At 38.6% G+C, this 21,648-nt stretch overlaps 1 protein-coding gene across 1 annotated transcript in view; it reads right to left on the reverse strand.

Annotated features, from left to right (window-relative positions):
- Nucleotides 1-21,648, reverse strand: part of PDS5B (PDS5 cohesin associated factor B) — a 110,708-nt gene that overhangs the window by 87,570 nt on the left and 1,490 nt on the right. The window contains 1 exon segment of the mRNA XM_085216047.1: nucleotides 1,594-1,719. Within this exon segment, the coding sequence (XP_085072173.1) occupies nucleotides 1,594-1,701 (108 nt within the window). The 5' untranslated portion in view covers nucleotides 1,702-1,719.

A 21,648-nucleotide genomic window follows, 5' to 3' on the forward strand; every position in this document is an offset into this window, starting at 1 on the left:
CTGGTCTAAAATACATGAGTCATGACACGATCCCTTAGCTCTTGCATAGTAAGAAAAACTTTCCACACAATATTAACCATTTCCAAAAACATTTATCACCTTTTCCTTTTCAGTCCTTATCTCTGAGCATTTGTTTTCCCATTTTGCTCTCTGAACTCACTATAACTTGGAGGACAGGTTGATCAGCAATGCATACAACTTGCCAAGTTATGCTAATACATGAATTCGTTCTGCATATTTTATTCTCAGACTGCACAATAATTTGTGTTTAGGTAAATGGATTGTCTTCACTTAACAAATAGCAAATTACCTGCTTGGAATTACAAAATCTACAGAGGAAGCTTCTTCCCCCGTACTTATGTGAATTCAGCAGAGAGGGAAATGAGAAGGTTAACAGTCTTTATCTGTAAACTTGTTTTCCTTAGCTCCTGCAACTATGTTTATAATGTATGTGTACACCCTTGTGGTGTTTTCAATAGCCTGGATCATCCAAATCAGTAAAAGGAGGACACGTGGTTCACTCTGCATAACCATGAATGCAAAGCCAGCGTGAGCAGCTGGACAAGAAACATGACATCCTGTAACATACACTTATTCTGCAAAATGACAATTCAAGGACTAGAAATACATGCCAGCAAATGAAGATATAAGAGAAAAAATATCAGTAAGAACTGTAAGCATTTTTAAGAACTAAAAAAGAAATGTCAGCACTATCATCATTATCTATGATTAACTCCCAGCAGGAGAAATTATGAACTTGTATGCTATTAAACCTAGAATAAACTACAATACCCATCAATTAAATTCCCAAGGAACAGAAAGGTTAATGGTGGAGGAAGGAGGAAGGAATCCTTGTGCTTTGGGGTTTCTAATTGTTTTGTTCATTTACTAGTAATACCAGGCAACTTTCAAGTACATTTTAGAAAAATTCCAAATTAAGCTTTTCCAAATCATAGAATGTGTAAGGTACTTCTCCCAGACCTGTTTCCTCCTGTTTATCAGGGCAAGCCCAAGTGATGGGCTTCCCCTCTGCATTACACTAATAAGTTTGCCATCCTGTCAAAGTACATGGGTAGATAAAGAACAGGAGCAACATCATTATCCACCAAGTATTTCCATTTTTTCTATAGCGTTAGGCCAAAGAAACTGGTCAATAAAAATCAGGAAACTTAGTATACATTTACACTAATAATCAAAGACTTTATTATTCTCATATTAGCCTCTATAAAGTGGGTTTTATAATCAAACTTGCAAGGAGCACAAATGCATTATGGAATTTATTCTGATGTATCCACGTTCTTTCCAAAATTAAGACCCACTCCCTTTCACATTTTCCAGTATTTTCATCTCTAAAAGCACTGACTTACTATACAAGGTGAAATAAAATTTAACTATTTGAAATTAATTATCTTTTTTTTTAAAAAAAAAAAAGAACAAAAAACTCTTTCAAATATATTTGGACCAGTTAATGCAGGAAAGCAATCAACAGAAGGCACAATAGCCAAGAGGTCCTCCTTCCAAGCATAGAAAAAGTTTTGCCCAAAAGAAAACATAAATAAACATAATAGAATCACTGGTAGTGTTTTTACTAACCTTTAGCCTTCTCACCATCTCTTCTTTAGATATTTTATCGGAGATTTCTTTGACTCCTGGAGGATACGTGATTTTCCCATCATTGGCTCTCGTCTTTGAATGAGCCATGATTTCACAATTTTAAAACTGTGAGGGAAAAAGAAAAAAGAGTCAGTATTAATTATCTACTTTATGCTTACCTTTTCTGTCCTGCTTTTAAAAGCAACTGTGTAGATGTGAGGGTCAAAATCCCATTAAAACGTTACAGAAAAAGACTATATAAGCAAATAGAAAATTGACAAAATAGACTTTTTCTTCAGCTTGTGGCTGGCAGCAATGGTTTTGACATTCAAGTAGACTGCCCTAGAGTACAATAAAACTTCCAAGACGTACACAACTGAAAAGTCCAAATCCTTCGTTCCTGAATGTATTTGATCATCACACTTAGAGATGCAACCAAGTAGCTTGTTTGAACTGTTACAGTCAGCGTAGATCTTACATTCTCTGAATATAGACATCCAGAGTGAACTTTGTTTTCTAAATAATGTAATCATAGAATCAGAGAATCACTCAGGTTGGAAGAGACCTTAAAGGTCATCAAGTCCAACCACAACCTAACCATACTACCCTAACTCTAACAACCCTCCACTAACTCATGTCCCTGAGCACCACATCCAAACGGTTTTTAAACACATCCAGGGATGGTGACTCAACCACCTCCCTGGGCAGCCTATTCCAGTGCTTAACAACCCTTTCTGTAAAGAAGTGTTTCCTGATATCCAACATAAACTTGCCCTGGTGCAACTTGAGGCCACCTCCCCTCATCCTGTCACCAGTGAGAAATAGAGCACAATTTCCCCAGAAGTCTAAAGAGCAATGCTTCAGAAGTGTTATGCATCACCAATTTTAATCTGCAGATATTGCATTTTCAGAAAGTTTCACCACTCTGAAGAGAGTGATAGCAATCTAGATAAGCAATCTATAAAGGGAATGCAGTAGGCACAGGAACAGAGCAAACTCATTGGAAGCCTTTCCTCTATGCCATAAACCCAAGTTTTTAAACAAATAAGTGCAAATAAGCAACAATATCTTATTCCTAAATTCCTGTTCTAAAAACAACTCAGCTATTCAGTCCCTTAATTTGTGCTTCAATCACTTTAGTCACCTAATCCATCCTGAACTATGCAAACTTCTATCGCAGTAGAGAAAGAAGATGCACATTACTCTTCTACTTCAAGACTGAAAGCTTTATTTACATAAAGCAATTAATAAAATCAGACAACAGTGAATAAAACTAAATGACACGTGTTGGGATAATTATTTTATTTATTTATTTATTAAAGATCATGCAAACACAGCCAAGAATGCAAAAATAAAAATAAAGGAAACTTTTCTCTACCATTACCTTGCCCCCATCCCACTTTATTAGTCTGAAATGCTTCCTCCCAGTGTTTGCCTTCCTGAACACCAAGTGAGGCATTTTTTTTCCTACTAACCTCATATTTAAAACATAGAACTCCTCAGAACTATAACAGAACTGACCAGAATTCGCAAGGAGAGACAGTACAGTAGCAGGTTCCATAAGAGGACAGCATAACTTGCCACTGTTGAGACTTACACACCTAAATCAATCTTATCCTACAAAGAAAAAAAACTGGAACATGAAATAAACTCACCCTCCCATGCCCCAAATATCCCAACCCACTCTGTACCGTTGGTTCACATTTCAAGATGACAATGTAAGTTACAGGTTTTTGCTTATCCTTCACTAAGCTTTCATCAAACTACTTTCTGTAAGGAATGCACACAGTACAGCTTTTATTTTAGGAAATGGGGAAAATGAATCAAATGAACACAACCAGACATTTCACCAGAAAGTTAAAAGCTTTTAAGAAATATCTGAGACATTAAGCCTGAAAAAGAAAGCCCTGAATGATGCAATTATCCACTTTTCTTTACTGAAAGAAAGAGATCATTTAAGGCCAAAGCTAAGAGCTGACAACTGCAACTTATTTCAAAATTTTCAGTTCAAACATCAAGGTTTTTATTTGGCTATAATAAGCAGGAACAAAGACAAGTGTATTTCAGTAAAAAAGGTCATCAACAAACCATCACGAGATTTATTTACTTTTTCATCCTTCACCTGCACATCTCTGGATGAAGCTGCTGAGCTCACTTCCCACATCATCCATTATGTAAGCCACGTACCAGTGTCACCTCACCTCCCCACATACAAACTGAAGGCACTTGACAGGCATGATATGCAGTGCAATTCAGTAGCTACGCAGCAGCTAATGCTGTTTGTCTTCTCTTTGTACAGACATCTGCAGGGCAGTTGAAACGACTTCTACTTACACTTGTAGTAAAAGCAGACAGTGAGAAAGTTGGGGGATGAACAAAACTCAGTTAAGTAACTTTTTCTAATACTCCCAGGAAAATGTGACACCCCTCCAATTCCTAGTATATTTTTTAGTATACTGTCAAGACAGTAAGTCTAGAACTCCTCAAAAACACAGAGCTATGACCAAGTTCACTCTTCTTGCTGTTTGATGTAGATCCCCCATTACAGCTTCCAGATGGGATGCTATACATGATGCAAACATTTATCTTAATAGTTCACCATAGCAGACAGGAGCCTTGCTGTCTTCACTCTAAGAATACTCTGACAGCATTCAGTGCATTCCTGGACCAGACAAACTCACCAACTCCAAAAAAAAAAAAAGCCTAATTGGTTTTGAAAAGCATGTGACATGCATCAGAGCCCATTCAAAGGAAGGAACAGGAATTAAGGGAACTGGGGATCAAAACTTCCCCATTCCAGTGTCAGACAGCTGTCAGATCAGATCAACTCGGTTAAAATTTGATTAGAATATGGTGACATAGCCCCATTTACAGCACTAAGAAATAATTTAAGACAAACTTGTACATTACGGTCAAAGTTGAACTGGCTGACATGTTTTACTGACACACAAAACAAGCTTCTGGCAACCAAGCTCCAACATGGAACATCTGCATTTACACGGCAAGGTTTTGGTAGAAGAGAACTGCAGAAGTGGCCTCTGTGAGATGAGATGGTTGCCCCCATGTTGGCCAGAGCCAGCTCCAAATGGGACTCATCGGCCAGGGCCACACCAAGCACTCGCTCTGATAGCTTCACTGTGAGAGTGCATTTAAGAAAGGATAAAAACCACCACGCAGCTGCTGCTGTGAGAGAGGAGTAAGGGATGGGGAAACCAGGAAGACAGAAGCAGCCCTACAGCCCCCAAGGTCAGTGCAGAGGGGGACAAGAGGTGCTCCGGGTGCAGAGCAGCAGCTTCCTGAAGCCCACGTAAGGCCCATGTCCCCTGCAGCCCATGGGCACCACACAGTGCATCTCCATGTGCAGAGGGCAGAAGCAGGACCCAGGCCAGAGATGCAGCCCACAGGGGACCCATGTTGATGGGTTTGTTCCTGGCAGGGATTGTCTGCATGCCATGCAAAGCTCAGAAAGAACTGTCATCAACGGGGAAAGACGCCTGTTGGAGCAACTGAAAAAGGAGAGGAAGGAGCATCAAAGATGAAGTATTATGAATAGACCACAACCATATTCCCATCTGCCTCGTGCCACTGGATGGGCAGGTGTACAAAGGATGAGGAAGAGTCAGGAACAAAGGAGTGAAGTTGAGACCGTAAGGAGGAGGAGTGGGGGGAGGAAAGTGACATAGTTATGTCTGTGTTTCTCATCATCCTGCTCTATTTATAATTGGTAATCAATTAGCCTCCCCTTGGTTAAGTCTGATTTGCCTATGACAGTAATTAGTCAGTGATCTCTCTGTTTTTATCTCAACCGATGAGTTTTCCATTCTTACTCTAACCCCCTGTTTTGCTTAGGAAGGGGAGTGAGAGCAGCATGGTGGGCAGCCAGCCAAGGTCAACCCACCACAACATCCTACACCATCAAGAAAGCAATTACTGCAAAGATTTTTCTTCCTCGAGAAATACTAGTTTAACTGGAAATTATCAAAATGAACCACTCTGTTTAGTTAGAAGGAATGGTCAGCAGTTTTTAAATTAAAACCACTTTGACCAATTTGCTTCCTCCAAGGAACTGACTCCGAAATTCACAATGCAGGGCTTCCCCCACGGCAGGACAGGGCAGCACTGCAGTACTGATCAGGTTGGAGCTGCCTTTCCATTGCAAGCTGAGATTCAGAAAATAAACTACAAGATATAGGAGTTGGATTTTTGGTAGGAACAGGTGTATGTAGGTGCTGGGCCAGCAAGAATTTTAATTTATGCCTCATTTTGCACCTAAATCCACAAATAATAAAGCTTGACAAGTCTACAATTGAATACTGTACATAACAGCACATAAAGGGAACGTATAAACAGGAGAGACAGTGGTTGTTGACAGTGATAGGACAAGGGGGAATGGTTTTAAACTGAGATCAGGGGAGGTTTAGGTTAGATATTAGGAGGAAGTTTTTCACACAGAGGCTGGTGACGCACTGGAACAGGTTGCCCAAGGAGGCTGTGGAGCCCCATCCCTGGAGGCATTCAAGGCCAGGCTGGATGTGGCTCTGGGCAGCCTGGTCTGGTGGTCGGTGACCCTGCACATAGCAGGGGGTTGAAACTAGATGATCATTGTGGTCCTTTTCAACCCAGGCCATTCTATGATTCTATATTCTGAATGAACCTAGCATTTCAAATGCAAACTACACTCCTTGTGCAGAAAGCAGTGGTACAGTAGGAGCCGACATACTGGATGCTGATTCTTTAAATACAGAAGCATTGCTGCTACTATGACTTGGAAGACAAAATCAGGAGAACCATGAGCAAGTCTGTATGTCTGAAGAAGCACATGGCAAAATGCGTGCATATATAAAAAATGCTAACAAGTTAAAAAGTGATTTTCCCCTTGCTGGGTACAGAAGAAAGGAAGGAAGCATATAAGAAACTACTGCAAGAAAAGCAACAGAATTGACAAAAGACACAGTCTTTGTACAAGGATAACTGGAGAATTAAAGCACGGAATAAGCATTAAGAATTGAAGATGCATTCATGCATTTATTGCACAATGAAACAGGATGGATTAATCATCCATTTCCTGTATGAAAAAAGTTAAATCAAAAGATCACACTTAATGCAAAATTCTAAAAGCCAGCCAGAGTGTGCTTACAGAACAATTCATTACTCCAAACAGAATTCATTAGTAACAGGTGGCACTGCCAAAACATGTTCAAATTCAAGTAACTGAAATAGCAATACTTAGTTCTGTACAGGATTAGCAGGACCCTATAGTTACCCAGTTCCAGGTTAGCAACTTCACTGGCCATGATACTAAACATTAAGGAGCCTGATATTCAAATTGTTTCTATGTAGTATTTAATCTTTTACCAATAATCTAAATACATACACTCTACCTGCTCAACACCACAAAACAGATTATACACATGCAAAAACAACTTGGATTGACATCTTGCATGTTAAGTACCTTAGAAATATATTTTACAGGTCAATAAATATCATTAGAAAATATTAAGTCAACGATCTAAAAGGTGGATTTAAACCACATTCAACTTAATTGTATTTTGTTTGGATGACAACTCCCACTGTCTATGATGACTTAATTAACTGTGCTAATCATTAAATAAACTATGCCTTAACACACATGAAGTCACGTGCCAACAGTATTTTCACAGAGATCATACATGTCTAAATCTTAATCCTTTAAGTATTTTCATATGTACCTAATCCAAGAGAAGAATCAGGAATCCAGCTCTAGCAAATTTGTCTACTTGCAAGTGTGCCTTACCATTCAAGCCTCCCAAAATTCAGAACTCAAAAACGTAACAGCAGAATCACAGAATGGTTTAGATTGGAAGGGACCTTTAAGACCATCTAGTTCCAATTCCCTGCTATAGACAGGGATGCCTCCCTCTAGACCAGGTTGCTCACAGCCCCATCCAGCCTGGCTTTGAACGCCTGCAGGGAGGGAACATCCACCACAGCCTCGCTGATCAATAATAATGAAGTTGGTGACATCTTCATAACTTTCAAGAAAAAGTAAATAGTCACCAACCCAGTCTCTACAATCCAATAGTGACCTCTCCCCATCACAGGCCACTCCATCAGCAAGATGAAAAGGAGTTAGAAGTAAATCCCAAGAACATTTTCTCTATATTGTTTCACAGAATACTGTGAGGAAGTCAGAACTTTTCCACCTCGTAATCCATAACAGAGTTCACTCTATCGCTCCTTTCCTGTTAGCATGCCATTTCTGTTGACTATTTCTCTATTTTTGCACCCTCGGTAGGTATCATCCCTGCACGAATAAAAATAGGTCACTACAAATGCTTTAAAAGCAGTAGCTTCATTTCAGCAACACAGTATGTGTGTAGAAAGTGGTCAAGCAGCAATTTGCAGAGAAGATACAAAGTATTCTGAAGAGATTAACCCACAACATGCTCAAATGGAAGAGGCAGACATCTTTCTCTCTAACAGGGTCATTAATATTAAGCACAAATAATTTAATGTTTTAAGCCATTCACAGAAAGGCTGCTACATCCTGTTAAAATCCTGCTATGCAGAGCTGATTGACAACTGACCAAGGTGAGAAGTGACTTGTTATACACTTACATTATGTAAGTGCCACTATATTAAAACCATTACCATAACAAGTCTTCTACTAAGGAGTTAAAACTCCGCTATAAAAAGCGACTCCAAGCCGAATGCTGGTGGATACTTTTCAGCTTCAAGTAAAATAGAAAGCTTCAGCACCGAACCAGGTATAAGTGAATTTACATGAGCACATTTTCATACTTGTTGAGATACATCTGCATGAATACATTGCACTTTCTTTTAGAAATATGTTACACTATTCACTTATCTACTATTAAATCAAGATACCAGTCCCAGTGCTGAGAAAATGCTCGGTCCTGATTTCTGCAAGGCAGCGCTATACATAGTAAGGACTGATACGGGAAGAATTTACAGAAACCACTAATTAATGCTCTTCTGCATCGATGAGACACATTGCAAGACTGAAGCAACACACCCAGCAGGAAAGTGATAAGAGAAGTACCAGGTTTCCATGATGGAACTTTCATTAGCGGGATTCCTTTGACAGTCAATACTTAGGTAACAATGCTTGTTCAAGCTAGGAAGCATTGTACTTTTCAACCTAATGTTAGAAAATAGAGTGAAGAGTGTTAAGTTTCTTTACCCACAAAGTGTTTACTTAGTAAGTTACTCAGAGAGTGGTCAGGCACTGGAATGGCTGCCCAGGGAGGTGGTGGAGTCGCCGTCCCTGGCAGTGTTCAAGAGGCGTCTGGATGAGGAGCTGCGAGATACGGTTTAGTGCTTGTGGTAGCAGTGGTAATGGGAGGATGGTTGGACTAGATGATCCTGTAGGTCCTTTCCAACCTTGTGATTCTATGACTCTATGAATAGGTGTGCAGGTAATAACTGCAAGACATGAATTGGAAAACCATTGCCAGAGAAAGAAAAAGCAAGAACAGAGCTAAAGGAATATGGACTAAGAAAAATATATATTTGTATCACAAAAGTGGAAAAGAGTGTAGACCAACAAAATCAGTTAGTAAAACAGACATCTGCAATATATTGAAAAATATATGGTAAAATATCAAATCTGACTGCATGTTAGGGGGACATCTTCTGAAAATCTACTAAAAATACTTTTTATGTAAGTGTATAAAAAACAGACTCTGACCAGACTCCTGTGTGTAACCTTTAATGCAAAGCATGTGATGCTGCAAGGAAATAACAGTGCAATTACAAAAGAAAAGAAAAAAAGTAATAGTACAGGAAGAAAAAAAAAAAAAGTACAATAAGCCACTCAAATAGGTTTTAGCTTAAATTTGTTTGGACAAGAGCATGGCAATTTTTACCCGACACATACTTCAAGCTTTCTGTCAGGTTGACATGAATTATTTTGCTCTAGAAAAATACAATGCCTTAAAATAATGGGAAAAAAACAAATGCAAAGAGGCAGGATGGCACCACTCTCAGGAAATCAGGCATGCAGTTCTCACTTAAACCAGCTTGAATGTAGGGGATTTTGTAGAAAGATGATACTTCCCATGGGTACAAGAAGCAGGAGAGAAGGGGAGAAGTAATGGAGGTAAATAAGTCTGAGAGAGGAACAAAATCTTTAACAATCTTGTCACCTTAACATTCAAATGATGAAATATTTTCCCATGCTAACAGTCACTGAAATACAATGAAGTTTTACTAAATGAAGTTAATAGAGACTGCTAACACCTCTTGTCAAGTTTTGAACCTCAGCTTTGACCAACCTGGAATAACACAGTTGATACAGCCCATGTAAAAGGTTTTTGGTTGACTGCTAAAAGGTTTGGTCACATTCAACAATGCATCCAACACAAAATAAACTAAATTCAACATATCAGAAATCTGACAGAGCTGTCTTAAGTGCTGATTTCCCTATCCTATAAAACACAAATAGGAATTCAGGATAGGAAACTACAGAATACAAACACTCTCTACAGATAATTTATTTTCACAGCCATAGGATGGTTTGGGTTGGGTGGGGCCTTTAAGGGGGCATCCACAACCTCTCCAGAAAACCTGTTCCAGTGTCTCACCACCCTCACAGAAAAGAATTTATTCCCAATATCTAGTCTAAATCTACCCTCTTCCAGTCTAAGGCCATTTTCCCTCATCCTGTCACTGCATGCCCTTCTGAAAAGTCCCTCCCCAGCTTTCCTGTAGGCCCCCAACCAGTACTGGAAGGCCACTGTAAGGTCCACTCAGAGATAAAACCAACAAAATTGTGTTTTTTGTTGTCTTTATTGTGTTCATGCCTTAACAAACTCCCTGCTTCGGGATGATTTGAATAGGATTTAGTAAAGAACACATTCAGAAAAGTACCTTGTGTCTACAGTAAGAGCCTGGTCTAAGCAAGATTAAAATGAAAGTTAACATATTGGCTTAGGAAGTCTTGCATCCTTATTGCTAACGTTATGGCTGCAGTAGAAAAGATGAACTCACACATACAGAAGGCTCAAACTGATCAGCACTAAAGCTGAGGTGAGAATGTTTGTGTAAAGGCCTATTTTTTAAAAATACAGATGAGAGCTGAGAATACAGTATAATAATTTAATTATTAAGAACGACGCTGTGGGAGAATCATGCAAGACCACAAAGCTCACTCAAGACTATTGTATCCACCATTGGTGTGACTCATTCCACACGTATCTTATCTTGACATATAAGCTTTACCTGTAGATTGCTTTCTGCTGCTATATATGTGCAACCTGCAAACATCCATCCATACAGTGACTATCATTCCTTGTATCTAGCAGCTTAAGGCATCACATCACTGATTCTGGAAAGGAGCAATATTATTCCAGTGGCTGTTGAGAGCAACATCTGAAGTAACCACAGAAATTGAAGCCATTTTGGTCACACAGAAGCCACAGACTTCGGGGCGAAGAAATTCATTTAACATTCATTTTTCAGTATATGCCCACCTTGACATTCACTTGGCTTCTTTAGGGGAATGCTTTTGATATGCCAGGCCTTCCTGGTGCCGATAAGAAATCTGACATATTGGTGCTTCAAATACTTTAGGACACACTTGTAATCCTGTTTCCATCCCTGGAAAAATGAGGAGGTGAATCCAACAAATTGGTATCAGTGGAGACAATAAGCCAAAATGTTCTGAAAATCATCAGACATTTTGCACGGTGAACCATCAGTATATGGACCATTTGCAGAATGGATCATTCTGCTTCTTTTCCACCACCTGAAACTATCATAACATCCTACCTGTACCTCAGAGGTCTACCATAGTAAAGAGAAGCATGAAATCTGTCCACATGAGCCTCCTCATGAACTAATACTGCATCTAAGATTAGTGCTCTGCATGGAAACTGGAATGAAATTACAAGCCCTGCTGTCCAGAAAGCCATACACACATCTGCATAACCAAAACCACTGCACGTTGCATTTACTTTAGATGTAGGTTATTGGCCAACCTATGTATATATGACAAAACTTAAGTTTGGCAAACAACATCACAGTATGGAATCACACAGGATAGGATTCTGTCAATGTCCAGAGATGTCAAATGATTATTATATTTAATAGAGGCAAACAGAACAAAATAAGTCCACCATTTTGAAAGGTAGAAACTGAAAACTGATGTAATTTGATGATTTATAGAAGTTCAACATTTTGATCATGGGCAAAAACCACACCAAAAGCACAAAGCAAGTTGGACTTTTACACTGGTTTTCTCTATTTGAATGCAAGGAACATTTTCATATTACTAAGCGCTTTCAAATAATCACTTTTTAAAATTCTAAGTAGTAATCACAGTCCTCAGGAAATAGGAGTTACATTCAAAGAGCACTAAGTATAGAAAACAAGTCAGAATAAGAGAAAGTAAAACAAAAGAAAAAAATATCAGAAAAACTGCATTTTAGTAGCTAACAATTAAAAACAAGTACTACTGGTGACTAAGTATCAAGATAATATTGAAATAGACAAAAGTCAGCTGCATACCCATTTTTGAAGGATTGACAGGTAAAACTTAATTCCCCTGGCAACTGGTAACCTCTTTATTCAACCAGATGTGATTGTGTCTACGTTAAGAACTTCCCACTTTCAAACCAAAGCATTATACAGACACTATCTTGAAATCCATGAAACAGTGCAATATCCAAAGCTCTATGTAGGTATTTAAAAGTTAAGATGGGGTACACTATTAAATTAAGTTACAGTACTCCCTATATTTTCTTGTTATAAAGCAAAGTAGGAAAAAGAACACTGAGCAGATGCACAACTTTGACATCAATAAGATTTATAAGTTTAGAAAAAAAAAATCTGCATTCTAGAAGAAAACTTTTAAATATTAAAAGGATAAAAGCAACTTAAAAGAATGTCAGATTACTCTGGGATAATTTGTTTCATCAGTCTGTGATAAAACGTTCTGCATTTTTTCCCCTCACATTAAAATCATGTATTATGAAAGCACTAAATTGAAAAGTGTAGTTAATGCAGTGATGGATTGGGTTTTCTTCTGTAAAATACTGAAAGAAAAGAGGGAAAAGAGAAATACTTTTTGGTAAAAGGACTGCATTTGACCTGCTAAACAGGAATATATGCTGCAAACCTGAAAGAAAATCACCGTGAGGGGAAAAAAAAAGGTGGAAAGGTAAGCATAGAAATCACTACAGGATTACACACCTGTGCTATGGAATTACACCACAATATCCAACAACTGGTACAAACTTCCTTGGCATACTACATTCAACTACAGATAGCTATGACACTTAAAATAGGAACAAGTGCCAGTAAAGTCCACCATATTGCAAGAGTATAGCAGAAGAAGAGTAAAGAAGAGATAAGCAGAAAAGAGGCAGAAAACACTGTTAATGCTGGAAGGCCCCCCAAAAAATCAGAAAAAGTTGAGATGACTTTGAAAGACTAACAACTAGAAAAGGACTTGTAGGTTTTTTTAATTGAAGTTCTGGAACTACTTTCTAATCAGTAATTGAAGACTGAAGAGAAGTACCTGAATCAAACATGGCAGAATTCCACCAGTACAGAAAGGAGATGCATCTATTATGTAAACACCTATTTGAACAACAAGCTTTTCCCTGTGCAAAATGTTTCTTTTCCTAGAACTACTAAGAATTGTCTTTCAATGTCTTTAAGCTGGTATTCCAAAAAACAAAACAAAACAAACAAAAAAACAAAAACAAAAAACAAAACAAAACAAAAAAACAACAGTGAAGAACCAAGCCAAAGCAAACTGGTTTATAGGCATGATTTTGGTACAGTCCTGCTTTAGCAGGGAAACTTTTCAGTAAGGCAAGAATGGCTTCCTTCCTCCAGCATTCGGAAAGGAATGGGGGTGGGGTGCTTTCCTTTACATTAACTATTTTCAAAACACCATAACAAACCAGTCATAAAAGCCCCATATTTTGCATTACTGAGGTATGTTACTTGATAAAGTTAACATTTTTAGTACTTATACGTAAGGGGAGAAAAGAAAACATGCAAGAGTGGCATAGGAGCCATTGGGAAAATAAGGGGAACATGACAGAAATAAGGTATGGTACTTCCAAAAACATCGATCCGAGCATGCTACATGAGGTAAAACAACTTCTTGTGAACTGCTGCAGAAGTAGAACAAATATAAAATTGCTTTGGTAACAAGTCAGACCTTGTAAATATAAATAAGGCTTCTTCCCATTCCTTAGTATGTAATGATTAATAACAGAAATAAATTAATCCAAATGCCTAGCACCCTAATACAGATGATTCAGTCACAATTAGTGAGGAACAAAAAAAACCAAAACATAATGATCTGAATTGAGACCCAACAGACAGCACTGGTAGTCTACTGATGTTGTTCTAAGTAACACTGAGCCCATTCCTAATCAATATGAACTATAAACATTTATACTGGGGTTGCATGCTGAAATCTTAGTACCAGAACAGCACTCAACCGTTTTACAAAAAAAGCAACTTTTTTTACAAGAAAAAGTTGCCTCCCGAGAAGGCTTGTATCAGTTCAGCTTTTCTTTCCCCCAGCTAACTAGAACATTTTTTATTTGCTTTTCACAGAACTCTGACATGACAGAAAAACTAATTGAGTCTCTGAAGACTGTGGAAGAACCCATAATTTTGTTTATAAAATACCAACAAAATAAAGAATTACTTCTGCCAGGTGAACTAAGTGCCCTAACGATGGGTTATTAAGACTAAAGAACTAGAAGAAACTTCAAGTGACATAATCTAGTCCTCTGCTATTACACATGAACAAGATCACTTTAAAGGCAAAATCACCCTGAAAACTTCTGATGTTTTAATCAACAAAGTCTAGCTTTAACATCTATCTCTACGTTCAACCAACAAGTAACTCTCTTCACCAATAATGTGTTGAGTTCTGTAATTACTGTCAAAACAGTTTTTCATCCCTATCTAATTATACACACCTAAGGGTTCATGTTTTCCCAGTCAGAGAGCAGCTGATGCTGGAAGGAAGCTGGAGGTCCCCTGGCCCAGCCACGCTCCTGGGTGCCCGAAGCGATGCCCAAGTGGCTCTGGAAGATCCCCAAGGTCTCCACCACCCTCCTGCCTCTTGGCAGCCTGTGCCAGTGCTCCATCACCTGCACAGCACAGAAGTGCTCCTTGTGTTCAGAGGGAACCCTGCGCTCCAGTTGATGCCCACTGCCTCTTGTCCTTCTACTGGGCACCACTGACAGAGCCTGGCTCCAGCCTCTACTTACTCTTGCTTCAGGAATTTCTACTCGTTGATACATCTCAATCCTGGCTTTGGTACCAACAAATGCATGTATTATTACAGCTATTCCAGCCTTCTTCATTGGAAGTGCTTAAACTCTGTAGTTTCCGTTTTCCTTTTAAAATTAATCTTTAGTATTTACTTATCCTCCAGTTGGAGCTCATTTCATGCATATTCACTGCACAGACACCGTATTACTTCCTTACAATAACCCATCCAAGAAGGACACAAATCTACTCAGAATAGAAACCTGATGTAGGTCACTCCAAAAGTAACACCTCCTATTTACTTCCATGGAAACTGCAACAGATACAAAGAGCACAGTAATGGTTTTTGATAGAACAAATCCTCAGCTACAAAATACTACTTTTCAACACAGTCACCATCATTAGCTGTGCATTTTCACCAGCAGTGAACAAGAACCTGCAAGCTGTGCCCGTAAAAATCTGGACCAGAGGAGACGACCCACTCTTTCACAGCTGCCATCATGGTGTTCCACATGGAGGAACTTGATGACACACCTTTGCTTCATCCACACTTCCACATCAGATGCCATTCTGTCAGACTGCCCCCCTGCTGCCAGCTGTCACACAGCAACAACTTGTGAGAGAATACTGGTAGGAAAATTCAATCTCTACTGCCGTACCACCAACATCTGCCTCTGACATCGTGGGCCAACAGCATAAATTAGGAGGCATTACTTTCAGAGCAGCCCTTGTACATCAGCACTGACACACAGGAGCACACATACACAGGAGAGAAGAGAAGCTTGGCATAGCCTCCAAACACATAAAACACTCCCAACCAAAATACACACACTCATGCATTATGCTCTGTAAACAGGAATAGTTAAGATAGTAGATTGCAGTAGATAACTCAATAGAAACTAATCTTCACATTATAAGAAGATTTTTTTAATAACAAAATAATCAGTTTTGAAGTCTCCATAAAATAGATATAACTGCTTATGTTGTCTATGACTACGAGCATACAAGCAAGGTATGACAGCTGTAAGAGTTTCTGCTTATTTCTTCAGGTACAAGAACCATTCACGTGCACATCCCAGGTTCCTGTCTCCTGCTTCCTTATTACTTACTCTCAAGTTTGAAGGTTAATGTAGCCAAATCTTGACACTATCAAAGGTTTCTGGTAAATCCTTCTGACAACTGAATCCATTGCTAATCCACCTGTCTGCTCACAGCCAGACATCACCATTTCTTCAAAAGAAAAAGCTGGGGTTGTCCACACCACACCCAAATTCTCAAATCAAGGACAGGCTGTATGAAACCTTTGAGACAAAAATACTCAAAAAAACACCTCAGTTATGATAGAAACAAGTGACTTATGGATACATTTACCAACAAGTCATTTCAGGCTAATGGAGTAAAAAGCTCAGGAGTCATGGGGAAGGGAAAAAAAAAAAAAAAAAAAAAACCACACAAGAAGAACCACAGTTAACAGCAGGGAAGAAAAAAAAAAACAACAAAAACACAACAAAAACAAAATAATGCATCACAGTTCAGGAATCTGGAGGCTAGAAGTCAGAGCTGCCAAACAAGTGAAGAGGAAGTAGGATTTACTGGACAATGAAATATTAATCAGAAGCCTGAGTAGGTATCAGCACAAACTAGGCAGAGTAGAGAGATCTCAGCAGAAAGATCAGCTGCAGAGAAGGGGTAAGAAAAAAAATAAATAGAAAACCAGATCCCATGAAACTCAACCCCTTGCAGGGCCTCCAGTACAAAGTAGAATCATGTATGTTACATTGTTCTTCTGTCAATAACAAGTATTGCAAGAATCCCCAGGAAAGCACTCATCTCATCACACAAAACACTGGTTAGCAGACAATAAAGCATTACTGTTAATAGCATTCTATTAATTTAATTAGTACGAGCTACACATAGCTAAAGGTTACAATCTAGTGATTCATAAGAGCACATCCATACGTACATTTCTTTACTAAATTGGCTTATAAAGGAATAATGGAAGCCTGGTGCTAGAACAGCACATCTGCAAAGCAAATTTTTAAGAGTTAGAAAACAAGACAATCAAGATTTCTGATAGGGTATTAAAAAGGACCACACAAAGGAGGTGATCCACCCGATCCCTCAGTATCTTTTTCCACTGCATCATTTCTTTCCCAGCCAAAAGCAAAGAAGCTGTTCACTTTTTCTCCTTGTCATTCCACGTGCCCCATAGTACGCTTTATTTAAACCATGCTCTGAAGAGACTCCATTTCCTACAGGGCCCCTGCATAGGACCAACCAGTGTAACATTCGCAGACAATAAAAATTAGTTTTGCAATGCCTTGATGAAATAGGGATTATTTATATTTCATAGATGACTAACTTGAGAAACAAAATGAACTTTCAGAGCTGTCCACCAACTTTACCTGTATAGAGAAACTGAGACCACAACTCTCAAAATATGTCATAATACCAAACACCACAAAACTCAGGGTCTGCAGCCCATCTCCCAGGAAATCAAAATGCTACTAAAGAGCATTAGGACAAAGTTTGGCTTAAACAGACTTATTCTTGCAACACAATAAACTGATAAGAAGAAAGAATCCCTCTGTTCACTCAGGAGCTCTAATCATTCAATACTCTTCCCTGTCCATTCATTTCACATTTTCCCGCTTTTGGAAAACACGCCAACCAACTCTAATATGGAGCTGAAATTCATAGAATGGTTTGGGTTGGAAGGGACCTTTAAGATACCTAGCTCCAATCCCCTGCTGTAAGCACAGGACACCTCCCTCTAGACCAGGTTGCTCACAGCCCCATCCAGCCTGGCCTTGAATGCCTGCAGGGAGGGAGCATCCACAGCTTTTCCGGGCAACCTGTGCCACTGTGTCACCACCTGCACAGCAAAGAATTTCTTCCTATCTATATCTAGCCCAAATCTATCCTCTTCCAGTTTAAAGCCACTTGCCCTTGTCCTGTCACTACGTGCCCTTCTAAGAAGTTCCTCCCCAGCTTTCCTGTACATTCCTAAACATAACTAAATAAATAAATACATAAATTCCTAAATATAACTAAGGATTACCAGGACGTGCTTAAGAGGACAAAGCTGAATTAGAATTGTCTCTTGTACTTTTGAAATTAATTTGAATACTGTTTATATTACATACAGAAATGCATTAATAAGTGGACAGTGATTAAGAAATAAAGTGTTACTCTAAATGTACATAACATTGCATGAACAACCCTATGGAGAGTTTACTACAGGCAACACTTGTAACAGGGAGAAGACGTTCAAAATGTTTCAAGTTCTCAGAGCACTCTCAGTGAGACTGAGGTCAGAATATTTATTTCAGAAAACTGTATGTGCATGGCAATCTCCATTCTTAATTCCCTCAGTTATGGATACACTTCAGAAAACCGTGGACTGCGTAATATAAGCTGGGCAAAGTGAAGGGAAATGTGTCTGTCTTTTAGTTCCACTCTGAAAAACTCCTTCAATATCTTCTAAAAGGTACAGAATTACCTTATTCATTCTTTCCTCCATTTCCATAAAGCAAAATGTTACAGCCTTATTCTGACTAGTCCATACTCCCAACAGGAAGAAAACACAACCTGAACTTTACTACAAACCATGAATGAGGTGCCCATGACTTGTCTGTTTCCCTTTGAAAAACTGTGAGTAGCACTCAAAAAGCCCACAGACATTGTCCCATATGTCTGCTTTCACAAATTGATGCTACAGCCTCTTCCATCCGCTTTGTTTCCGTGTACAGAAAGTCTTAACAAACTACATGCAATGTTTCATAGTGAACTGTCAAACAAAGCAATTACCCAAGACAGCATCACACCTGAAGATATACGGCAATGCTAGGCTGGTTATTTTCCCAACAAAAACTTACAAATTTTAAGTAGTTAGGTGCAGAAAAATAAATCTTCTGGGGACAATTAAAAATAATACTCAACAACAACAACAATTCATAAAGTAATATGCTCACACATCCTAACTAAGAGCAACACATCTCAACTCCTCATTTCTGATAAGAGCAGAAACCTAACATACATGTTCCCAGAAATCTGATGGTCTTTACAGCAACTCCATATCCAAGTAACAAGGCAGTACTAATAGAAACAACCAAATTCAAGGTGGCACAAAGATTACACACGCAGTTCTGAAGGGTTTTGTTTTGTTCTAAGTCTTCGTTCAGAGTAATACATTTGTGCTCAGCACAAATAACAGCTTTCGGGGTTCTTTTCCTCCTCCTAAGTCTCTCAGAATCCAAATTCTTGACGTTGAATTGATGTCAATGTGGATACACCAGGGATGCCTCACAGACAACCAGAGGCTGCTCTGAAAGAAGCTGTGGACAACTGATGAGTAAATTTACCCAAAAGCTGGAAAATCTCACTCAGCAGTCATTTTCAAGGTGCTTAACAATTAGGCTTTAGCTGAATCTAGTGCTCTTTAACAGAGCCATGAAATGCAGTTTAGGTGACAAAAGCAGTTAAGACAATCACATTTTTGAACTGCTAACTTAAGTTCGTTAAAAGATACAGAAGTGAAGCATCTTGTTTCAGCAGAAACAGCATCCACCAGGATTCCTAATTAAGTCAGAGAAAAAGTACAGAGTTAGGACTGTCTGGAATTGATCTCAGAAGAACAGGGTATAAATTAGAAAACCCCAGATGGGGTCCTGATCCCTGGTTACGGTACTGCCATATAAATGGTGACAGACACAAGATGATTAGTACAAACACATCCATCTGTTCCCAATGAGGTATGGCTTTTTTTTTTTCCTTTTTCTTTTTTTTTTTTTTTTCCTCTAAATCATCTTTTGAACCATATTTGTACTGAAATTGTCATGAGCCGAAATAACAGAGCTGAATATCAAGTAGTATAAAACAAGGATAATGCTACCAGTTTTGGTAGCACTTCTTCCAGTGCTTGGGACAAAATGCAAAAGTAAATTCCACTGATGGCAACCAATTCTAACTCTCAGAATCCACTCTGAGAACCATAAATTTCCCCGTACTTTAGAGAAAGTTGGAGAGAAGTATATGCAGAGATGGTAATAATCTATAAGCTTACTCCTCCATCTTTATTAAGAATCAGTGTTAAAATATTAATTGTGTTTCATTGAATTATTTTGAGTTAGATGTGTCATGGTAATTATTGACATTAATTGCACTGTATTACAGAATCTAAAGTGTTCCAGGTCTATTTTGTTTTTGCTTTTTGTTTTTTAAACAAACCACTAACCTGCAAAAATAAAGTTTATTTCCATTTACACACTGCCCTTCTGATGTATTTTACATATCAGAACTAAGAATGAAAAAATAATCAAGTTTTCTAGGAGACTACATTCAACTGAAGATATCACCAATGGAAGAGCAATATGGCTTACATAGGTACAGCTTCAACTTTCAGACAATAGCAAAGAAGTTTTGTTTTGGTTTTACCGTTCTGTTTAAAGCACACATATTGCAATTCTTCACAAGCTTGCACGCCATTCCTTTCAGGATCAATCAGTACTGTTCAACTAGACCAGAGAATACCACAAAACAGGCTAAGCCAACCCAATGCTTCCCCTTCAAGGACGGCAACACTCAAGTTTTTTAAAAAAGCACTGAGTTCCCTCAGTTCTCCCTTACCAGCTAGTTCCATAACTGACCAGTATTTCAGTAATATATTCTTTCAGCTTACGATAGCAGTATTTCATGCTAAGAGCAAAAACACCACTACTTTAGTAACTTGTAACAAGTACAACACACTGTCCTACCACTTGTCAGAACCAGACACCAGGACATACATCGTTTGGTTCTAGTAAGGGAATTTGTCTGAAGGAAAAAAAGGACTATATAAAGAAAGCTCAAATACATACCTCTAAGTAACATTAAAGCAGAAGGAAATTTGAATGAAACTCGTAGGGAAAAATAATTAGTCCCATTTATATCATATTCTCCTTTATTTTCCACATGCCTTTACATGCCTTTAGTGTTCAGCTCCACATTTTCTCATTCGCTGTCCCCCTGCCACCTATCCATGTTCAACAAGTAGCCTGTATCACCTCTTCCAAACACAGACTTCAAGAAAAAGCATTCACTTGCTCCAACAACCTTTAAATTAAGACCCTTTACTAAGAGACTCCTAGAAATACTCATACAAACTTTTACTGTTCTGTATGAATATAAACTGTGCATCTGAAGAAAGAATGAGAGAGGAAAGAAAAGTATAATTTGAGAGCCTAGTAGATAGCAAATTATCTCAAAAGAAAAAACATCTCTTATGATCTGCGGGAGGTAGCAGAGCTTCCTGCTCAAAGCCAAAATTGGATAATGCCCATGGTCACGTCCGTATCTCATGGCAATACCTTCTTGAATGCTAACAGTAACTTTTTTAATATCTTTAATTACACCTTAATAATAATTAACTGACTTGCTCAATATAAATCCACAAGCAAGCCTGCTAAAAACACTCCAAAGCCAATAGTAATATGGCACACATTAAAACAATTCAGCAGCACACAAGTACTACAGATATACAACTTTCCATTTCAATTTACTTGGCTGTTCCACCAAAAACTACTAGCCTGAATAGGTAGTACAGAGAACACAAGAAAAACGTGGACAATCAATAATGCATAAGAACTCGGAACAAAATGAAATCAGCCCCTACAACACAGTGAAGTACAACCCTGCCTCAAATGCAGACACAAGATGTCACACAAGTACCAAACTACTTCTTCCAGCAGCGCACGCTTTCACATGGAGGTGATGCACGCACCTCAGCTAAACTATCCTGAGCTGCCGATCACTCTCTGCTTTCTTTTAGGG

This window comes from Meleagris gallopavo, chromosome 1 (assembly GCF_905368555.1).
Source record: "Meleagris gallopavo chromosome 1, MGAL_WU_HG_1.1, whole genome shotgun sequence".
NCBI classification, from domain to species: domain Eukaryota; kingdom Metazoa; phylum Chordata; class Aves; order Galliformes; family Phasianidae; genus Meleagris; species Meleagris gallopavo.